This window comes from Loxodonta africana, chromosome 6 (genome assembly GCF_030014295.1).
Source record: "Loxodonta africana isolate mLoxAfr1 chromosome 6, mLoxAfr1.hap2, whole genome shotgun sequence".
NCBI lineage: Eukaryota > Metazoa > Chordata > Mammalia > Proboscidea > Elephantidae > Loxodonta > Loxodonta africana.
Genome location: NC_087347.1, coordinates 57147138 through 57174354, shown reverse-complemented (window position 1 = coordinate 57174354; position 27217 = coordinate 57147138). Strand labels below are relative to the sequence as shown.

Here is a 27217-nt window from a genome sequence, read left to right as displayed (position 1 = left end):
AGGTCAAAGAAGGAGTGATGGGCCTCATATACACTACACTTTTATCCAGGCCACTAAAAACTAGAAATATGAGTATAGAGATGACACCAAAAATTCTGAATTATTATGAAACTATAGCTTAAAAAAAAAAACAAAAAAAACACACATTACCTAAAACAGATGTTCTGTAACTAAAAAAAAAAAAAAAAAAAAAAACTAAAGCAACATTAAATAAGGGGAAATACAATTCAGGAAAAAAGAAATCAAGATTTTAAAAATATTTTTATATAGAAATATTTTACAAAGATTTTACAATGTAGCAAATCATTATGTCATACTGCAGAATGAAGAAAAAGATTAAACCTCAAGGACAAAGAAAGTGCTCATGGCAACGTATTGTAGTCTCAGTGAAAGTGCATAAACAGTTAAGGCAAAGTACCACACTGGTACTGGCATGTTGCAAAATGGCTTGTAAAACAGTTTTTAAAAATACATACAAAAGGTTCTTTTTTTTCCTCCATTCTTCTCAAAGACATTTGAAAGGAATACATTTATGAACATTCTTGCTCTACAACTATGTAAAAATAATTCCTGAGTACAAAACAGTAAAAGCAAAAATGCTCTGTGTTAAAAGTAAATCAAATGATTTATAAAATAAAACCTTTCTTAGTGCGGGGTTTCCTTCTACATTTAACTTTCCAGGCGTAAGACTTAGCCTACTTTTCCAAGCTAGAGGAGGTCATTAATGATGGCGGCATGAATTAAATTTGGATCTCACTCTTCTGTATGACTTCTAGCTTCTATGGTCAAACTCTTAGCATGTTATATTTGAAAACTACTGGCATATTTGAAGTTCTTATATACCCACTGCGTTATAAATCTACAGCTTTGCTTCTACCTGCACCTTATGGGTAGCCATTTTATGAAGTACTATACATATGCTTATTAAAATATTTTGCCCTATATGCTGATAAAAATATGAAAGTGCTCCCTCAAGTTAAGCCATAAGCCCTATTGGAGAATTCTAGTTAAGTATTTAGTTTCTCCACATACATGCAAATCCCTTAAGATCAATAGAATCAGTAAGGATAATACTGGTTATCAAACTTTAGCCTTCATACTTAGAGTAGAATTTATTTGTTTTTATAGTACAAATGAGAATAAGATACCAAAAAAGTAAACTTACTTGAACAAGAATGAGTTTTAGGGAAAAGTGACATATCTGAATTCTAGTACAGATAATAAATATCTGCCAAGGAATAATTTGATCCACATCACTCCTTTATGTAAAATTTTATCTGCTCATGAGAAACAGGGAAACTTGGTGTTACCAGTTTCTTTCCCATATGTAAACTGAGTTTTTCTTTTTCCTATTATTTGTCTATCTCTAAATGGAAGGGAAATTAACCACCTCATTTCAGCTGACTTAGGCTTCTTAGTGAATAGCCTTTAGCCCTCAAAGCACAGCTGTGAGAAAACTAGAGAGAAACACCCAATGATTTATAGGAACTTTAAAGTCTAAAATAAGCACATGTGCTCTATATAATCTAGTAACAGGTATAGCAACAGTTAAACTGTCTCACACAACAGATGTATTACTTTGATTTCCATTCGTGACTTCATTTTGATCAGGACCACAAGCAAAAAGCCGGTAGCCCAGAGTTTTTTGGGCAAATCGAAAATACATAATGTGGCCCATGGCCACAAAGGAGACTGAAATCAATACGAGCAAGCCAAAAGCTTCAGGATTCGGAGCCAGGATGACCATGATGAAATGCAGAAGATCAAGGAGATAGTTCATAGAGTTCTGGACACCATTAATAATGCCTCTTTCAGATTCGATTACATTTTCTTGCAGCAGCTGTGTCACAGTTAAATCAAAAGACCAAAGACCTATTAAAAAAAGATATTTTTTTAGAAGACTGAATGTTAACTTATAACCCGTACATTTCAGATTTATAGGTATAAATTTGTTGACATATGCAAAATATACATTTTGGCCCTGCTGCTTTAGCCAAAAAAAAAAAAACTGCCATCCAGTCAATTCTGACTCACGGCGACTTCACTGGGTTTCCGAGGCTGTAAACCTTTACAGAAGCAGACTACCACATCTTCCTCCCGCAGAGCCACTGGTGGTTTCAAACCACTGACCTTTTGGTTCGCAGCTGAGCACTTTAACCATTGCGCCACCAGGGCTCCTGTGCTGCCTTAAAGTCACTTACATATTTTTAACCATAGCCTTGTCTTAGAGAATTACTTTTGATTAATGAATCCCAGGTTATTAATGCATTCACAAAGTGATTTTTTACTTCCCTAATCTCCAAACATTTAAATTTCTGTTTTCCTATGATTATTTATATTACAAAAGAAAAACTCTAAAGTCAGAAACATAATAAATCCTATTGCAAGTACTAGCATTTTGAAAGCTTAAACTAAATGGAACTAATAGATTGTTATGGTTAAAGTGTAACCATAACGTAGCCACAAGCAAACTTCAAGCCATTAGTGCATTTACTGCTTCGGCTCTAAAGCCCCTACAATAAAGCCGTCTTGCTTCAATATTAATGTCTTTGATAAACTAATGAACATGCTCTGAATCACAAGATAAACATGGTTTCATTTTAAAAAAGAATTTGGCCAGGGGTTATTCATCAGTACTCTATTAATGATTACTTAAATTTTGCTTTGTAAGAAGTCTTCACATTAAGTTTCTTTCCAGAGCTATAAAATCCATTTGTGTGGCAAGGTATATAACACACATCAGCTATAGAGGACCTCTGATTTTTTTTTTCCTATCTACTATGCCATTTTTTGAAAACCAAAAACACTATCTTTTTCACCTCATCCCATAGACATAGTCTCTAAATTACAGTTCTTCTGGTAGAGTTATAGCAATGTAGGCTCTAAATTGCTAAATGACAGTAAAATTATCATAGCTAATATCTTTTTTTAACCAATGAATTAAATTATAAGGGTAAATACCTAAGATGTTCATTTAGAAAATATTTTCAAGACCTAAACATGTTTTAAGAAAGTATATGTATATAAACACACACACATAGTTATTTTAAAGGTAAAATAAAATTTTCATAATAAAAAACTAGACTGTACATAAGTATAAATGGATTTTTGCTTAAATTAACATTCAAGGGAATATTTCAGATCGCTGATTACTGAATTTTCTGTCCCCACATGGTAACATGACACTTCAGTTAATTAATATACAAAAAGAGATTTCTTACCAATTCTAGCAGCAATGACACCTGCAAAGAGCAGACTGACAGAGATTATGGGCACAGATTGAGGACTCATCTCTGTGGCAGTAATAACAGGACCAGACCCATTTGACGTGTGCGTTTCAGTTGAAAAGGTGGGGTCAGGTATTTTTGTAGTTGTAGGTATGGGCGGTGGCTCGACTTGAATGAACCTAGAACGGATATCCTCAAAAGGAGAAACAGACAAGTCCAAGGGACTTCCAGGCATGAATACAGAGATCACGCACAAGATCAAACAGGAAAGCTGTGCAACTCCTGAGATCAGACCAGTCCGAACCAGGCCACATTTTCGGCGGAGCCAAGTAAAAGCCACAGTTCCCATGATTCCAGTTATGGCTGAAGCTCCCATCAAAATACTGAGGATGGAACCGCTCAGCCCCTGAGTATAGGCGTACCCTGTGGTGATGCAGTCGAAGCCCAGGACAGTCATGTAGAGGAAAGCAAGACCCATGCCGGCCAGAAATATTGGCTGGTTGTAATAGGAGACCCATCCATCTCGGAAAGTGCGGAAGGGCTCAGCCATCTGGGAGGCACAGCTAGGCTCTTGCTTGTGTTCAAGCTCAAGGATGTTAGGGTCCTTCTCACCCATTAGACGAGTTTCCTCCAGGGGTTTTGGCTCAGTGTCTGTTAATAAAGAATCATCGTCATTTTGGGAGTCTGGGGGGCATTAAAAAATAAGCCAATCATCTTACTGGCATTTTTTTCTTCTCCCCTTCCCCTTTTCCCACGTGTACCCTTGGTCACTACATTCTCTCTTTTTTTTTACTAATAATCTGAGAATTCCAGCCAAGGTACGATCTCCAAGTAACATTTATGTTAAATAAGTAAAATACAAGTGATTAATATTCTCTCTCTCTTCCTCCCCTCTCTCCCCTTCTTCTTTTATTTCTCTCCCTCTCTTTCTTTCAGAAATTATACTGCCACTAAAAGTAACTAGCAGGAAAACTCATCAGATAAAATAAAAAAATTACTAAGTCTAGGAAAACACAGCGTCATATTTTCTGGGGCCTTGTTAAGTTCCATTTGCCTAGAAGCCCAACTTCCTCTTTTCTTCTTGGAAAATGTCCACCTCATGTCCTCACTCCCTTTCACTGTTTTACAAACAGCCAACATATGGCCATGTAATTTAATTGCTCCTTTGTAGAGTCCTAGGAATTCTCTTGTTCTCTTTTTCTATTGTTCTTCCCATTCTTGCGGCTCAACTTTTTCCTGCTATCCCTCAACTAGTCACCCCTCTGTGTTTACAGCAAGCGTTAAGGAAAAGGTTCAGGGTCCCATTCCAGGCCCTTCAGATTCAACCCAGAGCTGTTCCCCATATCCTCTAAAGCCTGGGCTTTGCCTCATTCACCAAAGTGATATATTTAGCCTAACAGAGGCCTTTAGTGGTAATAAAACCTGACGCAAACTCAAAATAGTTTTGGTCTTCACCAGCATTTAAGGTCTGAACATCAGGATAAAAGGACTCATCATCCTGTTGAGTTTACCTTTGTGTACATTCAGCTGTTTCAATTCGGTTTCCTCTACTTTAAGAGCAGCTTTCACAGCTAGAGCAGGGGTTTTCTGGTAAACTTTCCAGAGCAGAAAGTACTCCACACACATGGACACCAAATTCCAGCCCGAAATGAAACCACAGCCGATGACTGGGGAGCCAAATGTCATAATCTGGCCAACAGCCATGGGGGCCAAGATATTGGTTAACTGGTCAATCCTTCGTATTGTAGCATTCATATCTACAGAGCCAGGTAAAAGAGACAGGTAAGTATAACCTATCAAAGAGAGACTGTTATACTTACAAAACATAGGGATATAAACTAAGAGCATAGATTCCTACTACATAAATTTCTAAAAAGCACTCTGTGGATAAACCATTTTGTTAGAAAAACATTTATTGTTTTGATCAAGTCACACTAAGCATGCCTTAAAAACCAGTTTTCTTGGCGTTTTATAAATTAGTCTAACACCAACTTTTAAAATGAATGCAAGTCACTCTATATTCATTTTTTCAACAAATTTATTTTTTTATTATATAACCTCACTCTTTTGTGTGTGTGTGCTTTAGATGAAGGTTTACAGAGCAAATTAGTTTCTCATTAAACAATACTCATGTTGTTTTGTGACACTGGTTGCCTACCCCCTGACGTGTCAACACTCTCCTCTTCTCGACCTTGGGTTTCCCATTTCTATTAGTCCAGCTTTCCTGTCCCCTCCTGCCCTCTTGTCCTTGCCCCTGAGCTGGTGTGCCCATTTAGTCTTGTATAAATGGTTAAGCTATGTGTATTATTGTTTGTTTTATGGGTCTGTCTAATCTTTGGCTGAAGGGTGAACCTCACAAGTGACTTCATTACTGAGTTAAAAGGGTGTCCGGGGGTATTCAATAAATATTTATTGAATGCTTATTAAAAGCTGGCAACATTCTAGGCACTAAGAAAAGAATACCCTTTATTATCTTTCTCTTCATTTACATTCTAGTACGAAGAGAAAGATAATAAATCATCATGCATATAAATACACATCGTATGTCAGATGTTCATTAAATGCTATGGCAAAAAAAATTAAGCAGAAAAGAATAGCAAGGGCTCAGATGAAAAGGAGGATTTTTGTTTTAAGGGGTAGGGGAGGAGTCACTGGAAAAGGGGGGCATCAGAGCAAAACCTTAAGTGGAAAGAGGCAAAAAAGTGAGCCATGTGGATATCAACAAAACAGAATTTCAGACCAAGGGAAGTGTAAAGTCCTAGGGCAACAGAAGCATGCCTGGCGTGTTAGAGGAACAGCAAGGAGTCAGTAGGGTTAGAAATGAGTGAGGGAGGGACAGGAAAAGATGAAGTCAGAGAATAGGGGAAGATGGCGCAATTATATTGGATCTGTGGACAGGAAACCATTGGAAGGTTTTGAACAGAGAGGTAGTACAGTCTGATTCATAATTTAAAAGTTTCATTCTGTTGAGAAAAGATTGTGGGATAAAGGGAAGTGGAACAGTAGGCAGAGGTGGAGGCAAGGAGCTAGGTGGGAAATGAATAGTAGTAACAATAGCAATGGAGCCCTGGTGGTGCAGTGGTTAAGAGTTAGGCTGCTAACCAAAAAAATCAGTAGTTTCAATCTACCAGTCACTCCTTGGAAACCCCATGGGGCAATTCTACTCTGTCCTATAGGGTTGCTATGAGTCGGAGTTACAGCAAAGGGTTTTTAACAATAGAAATGGGGAGAAACAGGTCAAGATATACTCGAAAGGTAGAATGAGGAGGATTTGCTAACAGATTAGGTATGGAATGTGAGAGAAAGAAAGGAATCAAGGATGACTCTCAAGTTTTTGGCCTGAGCAACTGGAAGTACAGAGTTGCCATTAACTAAAAAAAAGGGAAAACTTCAGAAGAATTAAGCATTTGATTTCGGAGATGTGATTTTGAATGGCCTACTGATAATCGATGTCACTTTGAGGACTAAGGTGTGCCTGACTCAAGCCACGGTATTTTCAATTGCCTCACATGCATCATATGCATGCAAAAGCTGGACAATGAAAAAGGAAGACTGAGGAAGAATTGACGCCTTTTAATTATGGTATTGAATACACCATGGACTTCCAGAAGAACAAATAAATCTGTCTTGGAAGAAGTACAGCCAGAAAGCTCCTTAGAAACAAGGAAGGGAAGACTTGGTCTCACGTTCTTTGGACATGTTATCAGGAGGAACCAGTGCCTAGAGAAGGACATCATGATTGGTAAAGTAGAGGGTCAGCAAAAAAGAGGAAGACCCTCGACAAGATGGGCTGACACAGTGGCTACAGTGATGGGCTTAAACAATTGTGAGGATAGCACAGGACAGGGCAATGTTTTGTTCCGTTGTAGATAGGGTAGCTCAATGGCACCTAACAACGACAACAACTGACAATTGAGAAGTCATGAAAATAGGCAGTTGAGTACATACGCCTGGAATTCAGGGAAGAAGCATGGACCAGATTTGCAAAGTGTAGGCATTGTTGATTTTTAAATATAATGAAACTGGAGTGGATCACCAAGAAAGTGAATGTAGATCAAGAAGACAGGAGGTCTAAGGAATGAGTTCAAAATGCAACAAAGTTCAGAGGTCAGAAAGGTGGGGTGGAACTAGCAAAAGACAAGGAAACCCAGGAGGGTGTGGTGTCCTAGTAGCCAAGTGGAGACAGTACTTCAGACAGGAGGGAGTAATCAACTATGTCATGTGTTCCTGATAGGTCAAGATAGATAAGCACTGAGAGAAGCACCAGATGCGGTCACGTGGTGGCTATCAGGGACCTCCAGGGGTTTTGGTAGAGTGGCAGAGCAAATGCCTGATTGAAGCTGGTTTAAGATACTAAGTACACAACTCCATGGGACACCATTTATATCCTATTTTAAGTCGGTGGCACCCCCCTCCCCCCAGAGCACTATGCGAATGTTTCCTCCTGGGTTTATGAAAAGTGATGTTCTAGCCACAGAAAAGAATTGAAAAGAGTGAGCATAAACAATTCTTTTTTATAAGTTTTGCTAAAAAGGAGAACAAAGAAGTGGGGTGGTAAGGCAGGAAGTGTGGTAAAGATGGGTATTTTTAGAAAGGGCAAAATTATAGATGTTTATATGCTGATGGGAATGATAAAATATATGAGAAAGATGAAATCTGAATCTACTACACAAGTAGAGTGGTTGTCCTTTGACAGAAACACAAACAATACGGCAATAGTAACATGAATATGGAGAATATACATGGCTTTAGGTACAGGTAGGAAGAGAGACATGACGGTAGGAGCACATGCAGGTTCTCTTCTCATTTCTTCCATATTCTCAAAAAATAGAAAGCAAGGTCATCAGAAAAGTGAGGATGGGGGAGGAGGTAAAGAATGTATGAGGAGAGAGAAGAAAACATCGAGACAGTCATCTAGGAAAGTGGGAGAAGGAAGGGACCAGGGAAAATGGTATGATCATCCAGCAACATGAAAGGGCCAACTTGAACCCAGCGATCGTGAACTTTAGAGTAGTAAGCAAGCATGTATGCTTTTCTCCGCCCATGCTCAACTGTGGAGCACTGGATTTAACCAAGTTCTTACATACCAAAATAAGAGGAGGCAAGTGTGTTCAGGGTACATGCTAGCAGATGATTGTAATGATTGACCTTGGGATTGAAGCAGGATAAGGAAGTGAGACAAAAGAGGGGTCATGAACAGGGAAAAGGTACTGGAATCAAGGACTTAAAGATGTCAATGAGGTGGGAGGATTGTTGGAGTTGGGGTACCAGAAGAATTGAGCTGGAAAAATAGGAGATGTTAGTTCAAGAGATGGGTGCCTAAGATTGAAATTATGGAAAGAGAGGATTTATTGGTGATGACAAAGTCCGGGGTATAACTACAACTGAGTCAGGGTAGAGAACAATGAAGGAGAGGAAGTGGAAGTCAAGAAAATGATCTACTTTCTCATTCTCTGTTTCATAAGGTAGAGTGAAAATAAGGCAAGTCTTTAAGGGATTCCTTAGGTGAAAAGCAGTACGTGACTAATAAGTACACTAACAGAAAATTGCCTTTGTTCTTTCTCTAATTCTTTCTGGTCCTCAATTACCTTCCACTTAGTCCTTGAGTACATAATGCTTACTTGATAACAGGAGAACTTTGACAGATTTCACCTTTCACTTGAGAGGCAAAGGCAGTTTTCATTGATTTTACACATGACTGGTTTTGCAGGGGCTTCACTAACTTCCATCTGCCTCCCATTAATAAGGTTCCAACCTAATGCTAACAAAGAAGTATAGAAGTGACCCAAATAACTGGATAATTTGAATGCACAAAATAAATTAAGGAAACACTTGAATCTTAAAGTCCAGAACAATAACCAAAAAAAAAGTTATTTAGTAAAAATTATTTGTTACTGTACTATTTCTCTACCCGAGTTTTCAAATGCATATGGAGTTTCTCAAAGCCATGAATTTCTATCTTTAACATTATACTTTGGCAGTTAATATTTAGGTGTCAGCAGAAATGTAGTTTCAGCAAAAAAGCTTTTTTTTCCTCCAAAGCAGAATGGGTTAAATAAAAAGAACTACCTAATAATTTTACTGGTAACAGGATAGAGAAGAATCATTCTTCTAAATTTATACTACAAATTTATATTAATTCTTATTAAAAAACACAAATCTGTGCTCATATAATTGCAATTTAACTGTTTTCAGCTATAGTTGTGGACCAGAATATGGCATTAAGTAACTACTTGCCATTATAAATCCATTGCCATCAGGTCAATTCTGACTCATAGTGACCCTAGTATAGGACAGAGCAGAAATTGTCCCATAGGGTTTCCAAGGCTATAATCTTCACGGGAGCTGAATGCTGCATCTTTCCCCCATGGGGCAGCTGGTGGTATGGAACCACAGACCTTTCGATTAGCAGCCAAGGCTTTAACACTGCACCACCAGGGCTCCTTGCACTTATAAAGAGGATATCATATCTTAATACTGGAACAATTTAAAAAAGATATTTGCTGAGAAACTAGCACCTAGCAGGCTTGTTTAACCCAAAAAGAAAAAAATTTTTATCAATTGAGTTCAAACATGAAATTTATCTGCCATAATTGGTCAAGTTTAGTAGCAGATTTTCCTTTAGAATTGTGGGCAAGAAAAACCTCAGAAGCTATTAACAGTGACTCACAAAGGCAATAAGGAAGGAAGTGAAGCAGCAGATGGAGTTAAAAGGCCGGGAAAAGGAAGTGAGTTTAAACAGGTTGGAGAGGCTAAGGGTTATGATACAAGAATATGTTTGAAAAATAAAAACCACTAAAGTACCTAAAAAAATTGGCTAACAGATTAATTACCAGTATCTCTTTATATGAAAAACACTATCCTTTCTGAGGTTATCTAAATTGGATGGTGGCAGCTATATTTTGGCCTGATGCCGCTGAAATTCTAAAAATTTTTAACCTTGCTAGGGAAATTTCTCCTGTTCTTTCCCCTCAGTGATACAGCTTCCAATTTTAAACCTGCCTCGAAATCAAGAAACACTGGGATATTAAAAGGAAGTGGAAATAGTTAGCATCCAGCTCACAGCCTTTATTCTTTAAGTATACACCTCTTCTCCTTCAGCTACACACACATACACATGACACTCAGAACGCACACAGATTCAGCCTTCCACACCTAGTACCCGGCTTGGGGTTTCTAACAGTCTCTGCCAGCAACCCTGAAAAACTGGCCTGCATAAACCTAAATTATTCCTGACTATGTATATCTCCGTACAAAGACACAACGTCAGAGGTGCTCAGGGCACCAGCTGCAGTCACTTCCAGGTGTACTTTTTCCCTTCTTTCTTCGATTTTTCCTTTATTTCCATCTTTTTCTTGGCTCAACTTTTACTCCGCTTTATGGCACAAAAAATTCATAGTTAGACCCTTGCTGAACCCCTAAATTAAAGAAGTTTCTGTATCTTGCTCTGAACAACACAAATTCCGAGGTTAAACTTCAGAAAAGACAGCATGTAGGTTTTCCTTTATTCACATACTAACTCGCACTCCTGCCTGGATGTGAAAGAATACCACATGCCAAAAACTAACTTAGAGTGGACAAGAATTGAAAGACTTAAGCTTGAGAAATTCCAGAACATTAGAAAATCAACTGGTTGGCCTAGATTCTTCCAAGCTGTAATAATAATCATATACAGAGGACCAGCTGAGAGATGGCCAGTCACGTTTTTTTGTTGTTCTTCTCCTGGGACATTACAAAGTTATATGGGATTTATCTACCTATCCATTGAGAATAAGCTAAAAATTCTGAATAACTTTCTCTTTACAGAGCTATTCTTCAAAATATATCAAGATAGATACATTTTGAAAAACTAGAAGAGCCAAAATGAGTTCAGTTAAGAAGTTTAGATAAATGAGAGGAAATCATTTTAAAAAGCCAACATTTTTTCCAAAATATATTCCAACAAACACATGTAACCTATTTTCAAAATCTATGCTTTTGAAATGTGTCAAGGTTGTATTCTGACACCATACTTATTCAATCTCTATGCTGAACAAATAATCCGAGAGGCTGGACTATACGAAAAATGTGGCATCAGGATTGGAGGAAGCCTTATTAACAACCTGCCATATGCAGATGACACAACCTTCCTTGCTGAAAGTGAAGAGGACTTGAGGCACTTACTGATGAAGATCAAAGACTACAGCATGGATTATATGTCAACATAAAACAAAAATTTTCACAACTGGACCAATATTGTTGTTGTTGTTGTTAGGTGCCATTGAGTCGGTTTCGACTCATAGCGACCCTATGGACAACAGAATAAAACACCACCCGGTCCTGCGCCATCCTTACAATCATTGTTATGCTTCAGCTCATTGTTGCAGCCACTGTGTCAATCCACCTCGTCGAGGGTCTTCTGCTTTTCCGCTGACCCTGTACTCTGCCAAGCATGATGTCCTTCTCCAGGGACTGATCCCTCCTGACAACATGTCCAAAGTATGTAAGACACAGTCTCGCCATCCTTGCTTCTAAGGAGCATTCTGGCCGCACTTCGTCCAGGACAGATTTGTTCGTTCTTTTGGCAGTCCATGGTATATTAAATATTCTTCTCCAACACCACAATTCAAAGGCGTCAACTCTTCTTCGGTCTTCCTTATTCATTGTCCAGCTCTCACATGCATATGATGCTATTGAAAATACCATGGCTTGGGTCAGGCGCACCTTAGTCTTCAGGGTGACATCTTTGCTCTTCAACACTTTGAAGAAGTCCTTTGAAGCAGATTTGCCCAATGCAATGCGTCTTTTGATTTCCTGGCTGCTGCTTCCGTGGCCGTTGATTGTGGATCCAAGTAAAATGAAATCCTTCACAACTTTAATCTTTTCTCTGTTTATCATGATGTTGCTCATTGGTCCAGTTGTAAGGATTTTTTTTTTCATGTTGAGGTGCAGTCCATACTGAAGGCTGTAGTCTTTGATCTTCATTAGTAAGTGCTTCAAGTCCTCTTCATTTTCAGCAAGCAAGTTTGTATCATCTGCATAATGCAGGTTGTTAATGAGTCTCCCTCCAATCCTGATGCCCCGTTCTTCTTCATATAGTCCAGCTTCTCAGATTATTTGTTCAGCATACAGATTAAATACGTACGGTGAAAGAATACAACCCTGACACACACCTTTCCTGACTTTAAACCAATCAGTATCCCCTTGTTCTATCCGAACAACTGCCTCTTGATCTATGTAATGGTTCCTCATGAGCACAATTAAGTGTTCTGGAATTTCGATCCTTCGTGATGTTATCCATAGTTTGTTATGATCCACAGTCGAATGCCTTTGCATAGTCAATAAAACACAGGTAAACATCCTTCTGGTACTCTCTGCTTTCAGCCAGGATCCATCTGACATCAGCAATGATATCCCTGGTTCCACGTCCTCTTCTGAAACCGGCCTGAATTTCTGGCAGTTCCCTACTGATATACTCTTGCAGCCGTTTTTGAATGATCTTCAGCAAAATTTTGCTTGCATGTGATATTAATGATATTGTACTATAATTTCCACATTTGGTTGGACCACCTTTCTTGGGAATAGGCATAAATATGGATCTCTTCCAGTCAGCTGGCCAGGAAGCTGTCTTCCATACTTCTTGGCATAGACAAGTGAGCACCTCCAGCGCTGCATGTGTTTGTTGAAACATCTCAATTGATATTCCATCAATTCCTGGAGCCTTGTTTTTCGCCAATGCCTTCAGAGCGCCTTGGACTTCTTCCTTCAGTACCATTGGTTCCTGATCATATGCCACCTCTTGAAATGGTTGAATATCGACTAATTCTTTTTGGTATAATGACTCTGTGTATTCCTTCCATCTTCTTTTGATGCTTCCTGCGTCGTTTAATATTTTCCCCATGGAATCCTTCACTATTGCAACTCGAGGCTTGAATTTTTTCTTCAGTTCTTTCAGCTTGAGAAACCCCAAGCGTGTTCTTCCCTTTTGGTTTTCCATCTCCAGCTCTTTGCATGGGTCCAGTATTGGTCCTAAGACTGGGCCAATAAGCAACATTATGATAATGGAGAAAAGACCGAAGTCATCAAGGATTTCGTTTTATATGGATCCAAAATCAACAACCATGGAAGCAGCAGTCAAGAAATCAAATGACATACGCACTGGGCAAATCTGCTGCAAAAGACTTTAAGTATTAGAAAGCAAAGATGTTACGTTGAGGACTAAGGTATGCCTGACCCAAGCCATGGTATTTTCAATGGCCTCGTATGGATGCAAAAGCTGGAAAATGAATAAGGAAGACCGAAGAAAAATTGATGCATTTGAATTATGGTGTTAACAAAGGATATTGAATATACCATGGACTGCCAGAAGAGTGAACAAATCTGTCTTGGAAGAAGTATAAACAGAATGCTCCTTAAAAACAAGGATGGCAAGACTTCCTCTCATGTAATTTGGACATGTTATCAGGAGGGACCAGTCCCTGGAGAAGGATATCATGCTTGGTAAAGTGGAGGGTCAGCAAAAAAAGAAGACAACTCTCCATGAGATGGATTGACACAGCGGCTGCAACAATGGTCTCAAATATAGCAACGATTGTGAGGATGGTGCAGGGCTGGGCAGTATTTTATTGTGTTGTAGATAGGGTCACTATGAGTTGGAACTGACTTGATGGCACCTGACAATAACAACATGCCTTTTTACCTTTTGAATTTTAAAACATGGACATGTATTACATACTTAAAATAGTAATGTTAAAAAGAGAAAGTAAACAAATAAAGGACAAAGCCTTTTTTTATAATTCAGAAAGACAAAAGAGATAAGGAATTCTTCCTTTTCAGTAAATGATCAAAGGAAGAAAAGTCAAGGAAAATCACTACTTGACCTCCATAAAGAATCTCCTACAGTCCAGACTCACATGTGCTAAATTTATCCTAAAACCAAAAAAACCCACTGCTGTTGAGTCGATTCCAACACACAGTGACCCTGCAGGACTGAGTAGAACTGCCCGATAGAGTTTTCAAGGACCAGCTGGTGGATTTGAACTGTCATCCTTTTGGTGAGCAGCCTAATGCTTAACTACTGTAATCACTGTGTATTTCTATGTCAATTACAACACTGCTATCAGAAAGCAATGACTCACGCAAATTCTTTTTGTTTTAGATCTTCCACAAACTTTGCTCCCTTTCTCTCCTCACTCCTTTCATCTTTTTTTCCTTCTTCTTCCTTATTTTTTTTAAAAAATCACGTGGTCTAGTCAAGCAAAGTTGCTTGATAACCTCAGTACATAATCTTGCCTCTTTGTCCTAGGATAAGCCATTTAAGTCATCAGGGTATTTACTGTCTGTCAGGATGGCTGGGCAATATATCCATTATCTCAATGACCAGCAGGGTTGATTCAGCTGGTCTGACCAGTAGGTAGGTGTACCCTTTCTCCTTCACCCTATGTAATTATCAATCCAATGTGTGCCTGTGTGTTTCACGGTGAGCAGGGAGAATATATAAAATGAGGTAAGTTATTCTGAGCCCAGGTAATATTGACATAATAGGACATGTTTCTTTGTAAGCACAGTTCGGTCTTTCTTTGGCCACTTGTATATGTTTCCAATGGATAACTAAGACTGTAAGCATCTTAAAAATTGTACTCTGTTTTCTATTTCTTTAGGATTTGTAACAGCACCTATTCTATTACTCATATATAATGTAATAAAAATTATAAATTACAACTTTAAAGTAGAAGAAATTAAATTCTAGAGTCTCTCCTAGAATTGTTTGTTCCATTTGGTTTGGAGAAAAATAATATCCATTGTATGATTGATTCAGTATTTACCCATGTCAGATTTTCATGTTCTAAGTATTAAGCAAACATTTAGAAACACTTGACAGAATAAAAAAGAGAGTTTAAATGAGAGTGTTCTCTTTCTGGGTTTTCATAAAATGAAAGAGAAATTACCTGTCCTAAAAATTAATTTTATAACAGTAAAATAAATCTTCACACTGAGATTGACAATGTAGTAAAGGAAAAGAAAAATACTTTCAACCCATTATTCTCAAAAAATATCTGGAACTATAAAAAAGTCACAGTCTCACTTGCTTCTATTGATTTAAAGTAAATCCTAATATAACCCATTCAGTTGAAAGAGAAAAACAAATTACCTGCTAATTTGCTTCTGTCTTCTCCTGCAACAACAACAATCCAGTCCCTCTGGATTGTGATCGCAGTAGCGGTACTAGCCAAATTTGCAATATTTGCAATACTGATGATCAAAATATAGCAGGAAGTCTAAGGAGTTGCAAGAAAAAGTTGAGTTAAAATGTCAGTTATATTATCACACTGGACCCACCTATCCATGCAAGGTACTTTAAAATGGCCTTTGGTAATACAATAATAAAATTCTGGTTTTAATTTCACTTATAAGAAATCATTTTACTTTGCACACGTGAAACAATAAATACCAGAGGTCAAGTGAAAGGATATATATCTTCCTATTCCGAATCATTTTTAGTACACACACTATAAAAATTCTAATAGCCTGTATACATTTAGGTGATATAGCTTATCGTAAAATGTTAACACATTGCTTGTTTCTAACATTTTTCGTACAAATATCTCCTCTGGGAAGAACACTAAAGAGGAAATGAGAAGATCTGTATTTAAATCGGAGCTCTGATTATAGGGATTGCAACTAATGTCACATTAACAATATGTGTATAAATTTTTGTATGAGAAATTAACTTGAGCTGCAAACTTTCACCTAAAACATGATAAAATAAATCAATAAAAATAAATCGGAGCTGATACTTTCTAGTTGCATGACACCCGGCAATTAACTAACCTTACTTTGCCTTAGTTTTTTTAATCAACAAAATGAAGGACTAGACTAGAAGATTTCTAATGTCCTCTCTAGCTTTGAAATTCCATAATATCAATCCAAATCTACATAAAAGTTTCAACATGGACATCAAACCCAGTGTTTTCCATCCTACCATATCCCTCTCCTCTTCTACTTCAAGCCACATCCTCAGACAGAAATACCAATTACTACTGGAGGAACACAATCATGACATATACGTAACATTTTTTACACAGTGTGAACCAATTACAGATTAATGCTAATGAGCTTAAAACTAACAGTTAAATTACAATAAATTTATGGAAATGTCATTAAAAACCAAAAGGACAAAATTTAAATTTAAACAATACTTACTGAGTACCTGTCTGTTATGGGAAAAAAAACTGTAAGGGATATTAGACATAAACCACCCCCCCCCCAAAAAAAAACTGTTGGGGATATTAGACATAGATATCAATATTAAAGGGCACATTTGCAAAAAGACACCTCCTATCCTCCAAGGGTTTTCATCTTTTACCACTACCAGGTGTTCCATTTTTTGAAATCAAGTATCTCATTGAGAACTTACAAGAGCCCATCCATGGTACATGGTCAGAAGCTCGTCTTTATGTAAGAAAACTATCATCAGGATGATTCCACACAGGATGACCGATACATTCTGTACCACCAGGGAAGTCTGGGCCACTACAAAGAGGGAAAAACAAAGTGTTCACTATACCAAACTTCTCAGTAGGGCTGTTTTTATCCACACATCACTGTTCTACATGCATAATTCTTACAAGAGAAAAGGTTTTCCTGGAGTAAATCCTGCCTCAACTACCTCAACTATTCCCACTATGAGCCAGGAGATCACACCAGGCCAGTAAAACTTGCAGAAAGAATGATGAAGTACCCACAACTTTTTCTCTATCAGTTGGAGTCATTCATAACTACTAAATTTTCATTTATTCTCTTGAAAGTTTACTAACATAAACAGAATTACTACATAGAGAAGATCCATTTTTCATCCGTTTTTTGCTTAAGCATGTGCCTAGCTAAAACAAGAATATGTAGGTAGTTATGGAGAAGGTTAAGGAAGAGATTATTGAATCCATAACCTCCTACATAGCCAGCTGAATCTGGTAAGATATGATGGAATGGGTAAATAAAAAAAAAAAATAGGAAAGACAAAATTTGTCAAGAATAAAGCAGCAGTATGTTTCTTTTGGCATATTAATGCCATCTGTAAGAAATTCTAAGCTATACCTTTCCTCACAGGAAATGAGAGCTTTCTGATCATGAGGTAGCCATATGGATAAAGCACTGGAATAAGAACAGGTAAGGACACCTGGCAGTCTTTTCTCTGTCACTAGGTAGATGATCTAGGGAAAGATACCTAACATTTCTGTGCTTTAGTGCCTGTGACGGTAAGGTGAGGATGGTAATACCTGCCTTTCTTATTTTATAGGGTCATTATAATGCTCAAATAAAATACTTACGAAAGCATTTTGAAAAATACAAACGATTGGATATGTAAAGTATAATTACAGGTCTTGTCTTCAAGGATAATAAAGCTCATACTGGCTTGAAAGATGATATCAAAGCTTCAAGATAAATCAAACTGCTTTCTGAAAGTGGTTTGAAATAAAATCCTAACACATAATTCATTCATACTTTCATGCATTCATTCATTGTGCTAGAATTAAATATTAACTGAACGAGGTTCTTAGCTTCCAGGAGCGGAAGACAGGTATGTGAACAGAGTTATAACAGTGTAAGGGCAGTAGAGAGGTATTAACAAAGCTTTGTGAGCTCAGAGAGGAAGGAGTGGTTAACTCAGCCTACAGGCATCAAGGAAAGTTTCTCATGGAGGGTGACACATAAGCTGATTATACAGAATCACTCTCTTCATCCAACTCAGCATTTTTCCCTAAACTACAATCATAAAACCCAAAACCCATTGCCCCTAAGTTAATTTCAACTCATAGCAACCCTACAGGACAAAGTAGAACTGCTCCATAGGGTTTCCAAAGAGCAGCTGGTGGATTGGAACTGCCGACTTTTTGCTCAGCAGTCAAGATCTTAACTACTACACCACCAGAGCTCCACCTACAATCATAGTACTCAACAATCACAAGACTAAAGGTTCCTAAGTATAATATTCCTATGTATGATGATCTATAGGGTCACTATGAGTCAGAATCAACTTGATGGCAAGGGTTTGGTTTTTTTTTTTTTTTTTAATGATTATCTAAATAACTAGGAGTTTTTTTTTTTTTTTTCTGGAATACATAACATTTTTCTATATGCATTCTGGTCTACCCATTCTCAAAACTGAAAAAAATATTTGTCTTGACCATTTTACTAATAGCATCAAGTTCTAGAATTTGATAATCCAGGTTGCTCCATATCCAGAAGTAGTCATTGCAAGAAACTGACACTATCTCAGTCTTTCCCCAATGTCTAAGGCAGGTATGCCAGGTCTTGGCATGACCCACTGAGAATTCAGGAGAATGCTGCTCTCTATAATTATCCACACTGCCCTATACCCTGGATAATTAAATTGCTCAATCATTTTCTCCCTTTCCTGTATAAACAGAATGATCTCAGTATTAATGCTCTGGAAAAAATGTTACTATATTATTATTTCTTCTTTTTCCCTAAAAAGAAATAATTCAGCTCTTTGTGATCCAGGCTCAGATATTCTCCTTTGAATCTATATTTACTTTTCAATTTTTCTCCTGCCACATACACAGACACCACTATATGAAACACAGTAACCCAGAGGACAGATATTAAAACCATCCTAGGAACATCATACTAGAGGAACTCATGCTGACAAAGGCACCTAGAATTAAGCAAACTTTTAATGTTTGACATGGTTCCCAGAAAAGTGCCAGGATGTTAATCATTAACGTCTGGAATTTATGAACAAAGATACAAAAAAAAAAAGTTATTACACCTCAGGTGTCCTGGCAACCCAACATTTTGTAGGAGTCACAGGACCCTCAATGTGGGGGTCCTGCCACCAAGCACCCAATCCCTTGAGGTGGGGCATATATAACACCGAGTTAATCACAGTGCTTGATCTTGGTTTGTTTTTTCTTCTATTACAGAAGTAGCTCAGGCACTGGTCTTTTTAGAAACAAGGGCTTAGTTATAAGAACACTCACCTTTAAGTCTGGCGTTCTTATCCACCCAATCACCAATGATGGCTCCCAGGAACAAAACAGATCCTGCCACCACCAGCCCGTAGACTGCAGTCAAGAGGAGGCTGTTTCCATAGAGCTCTACCAGAAACACAGACACTGCAAAGTGCCACATTCGATCTCCCTTGAATAAGAAAAGAAGAGGCTTTGATAAGATATTTTTACCTTCTAGTCAATGGTACTCAGGAAGTTGCTTCCTTATCAAAAGGGTACTTCCCACCTGCATCATCAGACTTTCAAAGTCAACGATTCTTGTATGCATTGAACATGGGGCAGGTATTAAAATAGTTCATCCTGGCACTGTAGAAAATATTCTTGCCCAAATACTAAGTAAACTCTGAAAGCCATGATATTAATGAAACACGCAAACTTGTTATCATTCCAGGAAAAAAAAAATATATAGTTTCTTGACCCAAGAATGTTTTTTGAGACAAAGCTTGTTTCCTGTGTGCCAGGTTTCTACATGGGGCTGGAATTTGCCCATCCTGATGTGAGAGGCATAAAATTATTTTCTATTAAACCAGAATAAATGACAGTATAGTTTACAAATACTAGCATGCCTTTAATGTCAAAAAAAAATCAGTTGCTCAATGTATAAAGAAATAGGCATAGACTATATGATCTCTAGAGTTTCATTTACCTGTAACATTCTATTTCATGAATAAATTTCAAAGCCACCCAACAGCAGGGTGACCAGAAAGATGAACTTAAAAACGGCAAATTCTAGCACATCGTGAACCCAGATATCAGAAATAAATTTAAATGTAATATTTAATTTAAATGTTTTAATTTAGATGGGTTTTGAAAGAAAAAAAAAGACATTTCTTCACATAGACTCAGTATGTAGGGGGTTTTGGAATTCATTACTACAAAATCTAGTATAAGTTTAACAAAGCTTTTAAATGAGTCAGGTAAATGAATACATAAGAAATCAATAATGGACCTTATTAAGAGACTTTAGGGTCCATCCCTGGCCTCTGAGGTTAACATCAAGAAGAACAATAAAGTTCTTTAGCAATTTATCTCTGGTTATCACTACCGGAGACTAAATTCCCAGACTGGGTTCTGTATAGATTTGACCCTATTCTTAATGGTCCTAGTTCTTTCTAAAACCTGTTAACATCTTCTTGATAAATTTAATACATGACAAGTAAAGTATTATCTTGGTATGTCAAACGATTTAAAAAAGTTAAAGCCAAGACAACAATCTTATGTACTCAAAATTTATATTGATGCATGCTAGCAATCATGTAAGGAGCCCTGGTAGTGTAATGGTTAAGCGCTCAGTTGCTAACTGAAAGGTCAGCAGTTCAAACTCACCAGTGGCTCTGCAGGAGTAAAGACCTGGAGATCTGCTCCCATAAAGATCATAGCCTAGGCAACTCTATGGGGCAGTTCTACTCTGTCATACAGGGTCGCTATGAGATGGAATCGAGTCAATGGCCTAGAACGACAATAGCGATCAGGTAAAATAAGCTTAGTGCAGACCAGTAGTTCTCACCCAGGAGTGATTTTACCCCCCTGGGATCATGTGGCCCATGGAGACATTTCAGGTTGTCACAACTGGGTGGGAGTGCTATTGGCATCTAGTGGATAGAGGTCAGGGATGCTGATGAACATCCTAAAATGTACAGGACACTCCCCTACAACAAAAAATTATCCAGCCCAAAATGTCAATAGCTCCAAGGTCAAGAAACCATGTTTTAGGGGATTAGAAGCATAATTTTGAATCACAATTTAAAATTAACATAAGAGTCGGACTTTGGAGGATGAGGTGGATATAGTCATGTAAACATTAAAATAAATAAATAAGCAAAAAACACTGGAGGCCCTTAGCACCATGTTTGAAAGACTGGTACTCACTTGATAGCCTGGGAAGTGGGCTCTAGAACTTGCTATACCCTCAACCCTCCGCACAGCACTTTTAACATGACCAGAGTAGGTGCACAACAAATATTTGTGGAATCAACAAAGGAGTGGATGTCCAGTGCATCCCTGTTGTGGAATAAAGTGAATATAGAAGAGCTGCAAAAACCTAAACTGATTTATCAACTATATTGTTCTGGTGTATTAGAGTTATTCCATGAATATTCAAGAGGTATGAGGATAAATCATTAATTACCAAGATTAATACCTCTGAGACAGCTTATTTTTTAAATTTGCTTTGATAAACAAATGATAGGAAGTTTTTGCAATTAAATTTTAAGTAGGAATTGGCTAAGATTCAAATACCATTGTACTAAATGGTACCACACACATACTATTGTCTGAAGGTACCAATAAAAAGGTAAGTTAATAGAGATGCCAATAAAAACAGCAAACTAAGCTCCCTTCTCAGTCTTTAACATAAAAACAAATTTAGATTTGTTTAGAATAGAACAGGATAGGGAGAGAGAAGGTAATTTATCCAAATCTCCAGTCCTCTGAACAGCTCCAAAAAAAAAGACAGAAACACATAAATACTGAAAATAATAAAAAGCCTCAGTGAGGGAATTTCTTCTTTCTTAGCATAAAGAGTAAGAGATTAGCATTCTAATACAGTTGCTTCTTTCTTTTTTGCTTACTCCTATCTTTTTTTCCAAAAGAATTTGTTCTAGATTCCTCTAGAGCAGACCATCAAAATAAGTATTATTAAATGGAAGTTTTCTCTCTTGTTTATCCCTGTATAGCCTACCACCTCCTTGAGGGAAAGAGATGAAATTGTACTCATTACCCCAATTTCCAATGTGGGTAACTAAAGACACAACAGATTCTAAGCTCGCAAAGAGCCCAAGAATCAGGTAGAATCTAAATGTTGAACGAGTGCAATCTCAAGCCCACCCATTACTTCCTTATTTCCGTTTCCTGCCTTCCTGATAATCTGCTTACATGTCTGTCTATGCTCACTTGCTCACTCGACTGACAGCAGAATGCCTACTTAATATCTGTGAAAGAATGATCAGGGTCATTAATCCACTTAATATCCATGGAGAGGTTACTATGTACCCAATACTGTTGCAGGCACTAGAGTTTCAGCAGTGAACAAAAATCAACATCCATTTCTTCATGTAGCTCACAATGAAGTGAGCAAAACCAAAAACAAATCTGTAACAGGTGGTTGTGCTGTCGTGTGCCATCAAGTAGATTCTGACTCACAAAGACCCTATAGGACAGGGTAGAGCTGCCCCATAGAGTTTTTCTTTTCTCACTTACTCAGGTACATTCTTGGCGCTGTAGAGGCCAGGCCTACAACTGTGGGGGACCGGGTGTGGTGGTGAATTCTGAAGAAAAAGTAGACTTGTGACCACAAGTTTAGCCACCTCCCTCATACAGTTTAATCATCCGTTAGGATTATGTACAGATGGCCATCAGTTTGACTCGTGTGTTGATCTCTCAACTGATTTGTAGTATAGGTTTGGGGAGGGGATGAATGCAGAGAAGTGTAATTAATTACACCCCCTGTTGTTATTATTGTTGTTAGGTGCCTTCGAGTCCACTGGGATTCACAGCTACTTCATGGGACAGAGTAGAACTACCCCATAGGGCCTTCTTGGCTACAGTCTCTATGGGGGCAGACTGCTAGGCTCCTTTTCCTTCACAGCCACCAGTAAGGTTCAAACCACCAAACCTTCAGCTAGCAGCAGAACACCCAACCCTTGTGCCACCAGGGCTCCTATACTGCAACTAATATTACTATAAAAAAAAATAGCTAACATTTATTTAGTGTTTACTCATTTTCTCATATAACTCTCTCAACAACTCTGTGAGGTGGTGTTACTATTATTTCCATCCTACAGATTAGCAGACTGAGGCACGATGACATTCCTAGCAAGCAGTGTCGCTGGAATTTTTTTTTTTTTAATTGGGCTTTAGGTGAAAGTTTGCAGCTCAAGTTACTTTCTTATACAAAAATTTGTACACATATTGTTTTGCGACATTAGTTGCAATCCCCACAATGTGACAGCACACTCCCCCTTTCCACACTGGGTTCCCTGTGTCCATTTGACCAGTTCCTGTCCCTTCCTGCCTTCTCATCTTGCCTTCAAACAGGAGCTGCCCATTTGGTCTCATGTATCTGACTAAACTAAGAAGCACACTCCTCTCCCCGTACGGTTTTCAAGCCTGTAATCTTTATGGAAGCAGACTGCCACATCTTTCTCCTGCAGAGTGGCTGGTGGGTTTGAACTTCCCACCTTTCAGTTAGCATCCAAGCTCTTAACCATTACACCATCAGGTAATACCATTACACCTTATTTAACAGGTTCCCCGTTCCCCCGTTGCCGTCGAGTCTACATTTAAATGGTAGTAAGTGTTATGAGGAAAAATAAAGTCAGGAGGAATGGGGAGACGATTACAGAAGGCCTCTATAAGCAAAGACATGAGGGAAGTGAGGGCTGGAGCTGTGCAAACATCCGCAATATAAATGGAGACAGTCCACAGAATAATGACATAAGAATCTTTTCATGCTTAGATATATTTTTCTAAAAAAAAAAACATAAAATCATATGATAAGCTCCTTGATGATAAAATCCACTTCTTAAACTACATTCTAATAAACAAAAAAAAACCCAAACCCATTGCTGTCGAATTGATTCCAACTCATAGCAACCCAATAGGACACAGCGGAGCTGCTCCATAGGGTTTCCAAGGAACACCTGGTGGATTTGAACTGCCGACCTTTTGGTTAGCATCCAAACTCTTAACCACTTACACCACCCCCTTTTCACATTCTGTTAGCACACAGTAAAAATGTATTGATCCGTTGGCAGATAGAAATAAAGTCAGAAATAAAAGTCATTCAATCCCACACAATCCTAACCTGAGATAACCATCCATTCTGACATCCCTATGGTCATTGTGTAGGAAATCATGATTTAGCAGGGGCACCAGGGGGATATACAGATATATGTATATACTTAAATATATTAACATACATATTGTGTTGTTATAAAATCAGGCAAAATGCTAAACAAGAGACAAAACCCAAAGATGGAACTACCTGGAGTTGGAAAGTGTTGCTCCTTTTGCTCCCCTTTGCAGTGAGAAATAAAAGTTCACTAAACCATATATAGTTCCTTTTTTTTTTTTTTTTTCCTTTAATTCAGCTTTCCCACAGGAACTCCCTTTGCTTTCTTAAGAGTGTAACTTACTCTAAGATTGGAAAAGTATCTGTCACTTTTCTTGTGGGACTTTTAATTAACATGTTAAAAATATCTCTTATAGTTGCACACATTTTTGGCAAATCTGACCTTCCAGCCCATTAACCAAACCTTAAACTAAATCAGTATTTGGAAGTGGGGTGCCTTCTTCCTCTAAGAGCTGGGTCCTGACCACAAGATGAGAATTTCGGATACTACTCCAACCTCTTGTTATTGATCTTCTTAATACTTAACCATTAGTCACCAACAAGTTGCTGTCGAGTCAATTCCGACTCATAGCGACCCCATGTGTTTTCAGAGTAAAACTGCACTCCATAGGGTTTTCATGGCTGTGACCTTTCGGAAGCATACTGCCAGGCCTTTCTGCCAAAGCGCGTTGGGATGGGTTCAAAATGCTAACCTTTTGGCTATTAGCCAAGTATTCAACTGTGCTACCCAGGAACTCTTCTTAATACTTAACACTTAGTAAGTTAAATTGGGAAGAACAAACTTGGTTTAGATTTATTAAATGCAGTTTAACTAGATTTCTACTTAGAATCATTGGCTATTTGGAATAGAAGCAAACTCATACCAGTTCCACTTTGCTCACGTATATTTGCAGAGTCATCCCTGTCTAAGCCTCAGGGAAGATAGGAGCTTACATTTCTAAACAGCTATCTATGAACTGCTATTCCTTAGACAGCTGATAACCTAGCTTAATAATTTTCCAAGGGCATGAGTACAGGTTTCCTCAAACAATAGGTTAAATTCATATCTTAGGGACAACTCAATAAAAGTTTCCAATTTTTTTTTTTTTAAATAGCATTCAAAATATGTTCTCTCAAAATTCTTTCTCCTTATTTATGGCCCTTATTTATGGCCCAATATTTACATATGAGGCATGAATATATCCACATTTATTATTTTTAAACGATAAGAGCAATTGTTTAATTTTTTTAATCATCATAATTAAATACACATCCAGCATCCTTCTGAAATTACTCTTTTGTTGTTTTTTGGTTGATGAAGGAACCTAGGCCCACCAAAATGGTGAGACTTTTCCAAGACCACACAGAAGTCAGAGGGAGAGCTACGAGTCAGTTGCTGATTTTAAAACAACTTAGTTCATTGGATGATAGTTTTCAAGATAGCCTGAGATGCCCCACACATAGCTAATAGCAGATAGAATTTTTAAAGACTAAGAATTTTGTCACCCAGATATTTGCTCTTGGGGTCATTTATATTTAAATTAATTTTCAAGTACTATTTTTTTATTATTAGCCTATAACCATAAGTCACTCCAGCATTCTACTGTATTTTCTCAGTGCAGCATGCTAGTATTAAATTTGAACAAAAGGAGAAAATGGACCAATATCTCAAAATGTGAAAGCATAGAAGGTATGAGACATCCATCTATTCTTAGTTGTAGATATTACCATTTACTAAGCCTCATAACGCAACATACAATTTGTAAACAATGTAACTATCCTTGCCCTTGTTAATCCCGTCTGTGGATATTTGTCAATATCTATGAAGTTTTCTTTACTAACACCGCTGGGAACATAGCTTTGATGAAAATAACTTCTTTGTTATTTCATTGGATAATTTCTCTCTTTAACTGCATGACAAAACTGGAAGTTGGCTTAATGCAATGGGCCCAAATGAAAGCAAACACGAAATTGTGCAACATATGTTGTAAAAATTACTGTACATTCTCACTTACCCAGGTAGATAGAAAATGGCCAAGGTAGAGAAGGAATTTTGCAGAAGTCAGGTAGTTTTCTAAGGATCCTGCAAGCACATACAGGCGGAAAGGTAGTAAGCATATTTAGTCACTTGAGTGAGCTGCTTTACCATTTGTTTTTATTAAAACATGAACATTAAAAACTACGTTGTGGGGTAAGTCATGTACATTTTACCAAGTCACCTAGGAATGGATGCATTGCATTTACTTTACTACTCACTTAAATTCAGCACTGCCTGTTGGTCAATAACTGCCCAACTTCACATAAAGTGAAGAAAGCTCTTGTTTCAACATTCTTTAACTTTTTTTTTTTTTAACACAAGACAACCAAACTGCCCAACCCACTCCATCCTTGCCTGTGTGCAAACGCCTTTTCCCAAGCCTTTCTTCCTCAACTCTTGCGAAATCAGTTAAAAGAGCTACAAAGCACTTTGGTTAACAGCTGAGTCACATTACCCCAAAACTTGCGTGGAGGATCTGCTTGTCTCCAAAGCCCAAGCTGTGTTTCCAGCACATGCATTTGGTCAACACAACTCACCACAGCATCCTCCCTGACGGTTTTGATGCCTTGTCCTGGTCATGACACCAGGCGCCCCCGGCTTGCTCTTCTGTTGCTACTGTTGCTGCTGCTGCTCTTCCGAGGTGCTTGTTGTTAACAGGAGTGCAAGGAACAGAAGACAGCACCGCTAAAAACACAACTACCTTGTGCAAAAAGATTCCTACGACTATTATGACAAATAAAAGAAAAACGGCCCGGGGGTCTTCTTTGTGTCTTCTTTCCAAACTTAGCCAACACTGTAGCTGAAGTTGGAAAGGAAAAGCCTTATGGAAGCGGGTTGGGTGCTAACAGCCGCCCGAGAAAGGCCCGGAGCACTGCCGCCCGCGCCGCCAACGCCGCGGCTGCAGCGAGCCCAGCCCAGCACTTATACTGGGCAGGAGGCGGAGCTCCTCTGGCCCGACTCGGGGCCACCCCCTCTCCTTGGGGACACCCGTGCGTCTCCGCGGTGCACTGTCCGGCTCCAGCCGACCCGGCGAGCTGCGCCGCTTTCCACGCCCTTGCCAAGAAGACTCCTTGCGCAAGCGTCCGACTGGCCACAAACAACCTGCGCGGCC

General features: G+C 38.3%; 1 protein-coding gene across 2 annotated transcripts; it reads right to left on the bottom strand.

The window, feature by feature from the left end:
- Positions 1-242: 242 nt before the first annotated feature.
- SLC40A1 (solute carrier family 40 member 1) lies at positions 243-26987 on the bottom strand. Of its 2 annotated transcripts, XM_003406172.4 has the most exons (8): positions 26643-26986; positions 26084-26151; positions 19208-19367; positions 16624-16739; positions 15358-15484; positions 4739-4984; positions 3222-3878; positions 243-1872 (listed from the first exon to the last, which is right to left on the bottom strand). In XM_003406172.4, the coding sequence occupies exons 1-8, from the start codon at positions 26683-26685 to the stop codon at positions 1559-1561; spliced, it is 1731 nt and encodes a 576-aa protein (XP_003406220.1). In that variant the 5' UTR covers positions 26686-26986; the 3' UTR covers positions 243-1558. The 2 variants fall into 2 exon arrangements, with proteins under 2 accessions (XP_003406220.1, XP_064142974.1); XM_064286904.1 differs by lacking the exon at positions 19208-19367 and having other exon boundaries at positions 26643-26987.
- Positions 26988-27217: the final 230 nt, after the last annotated feature.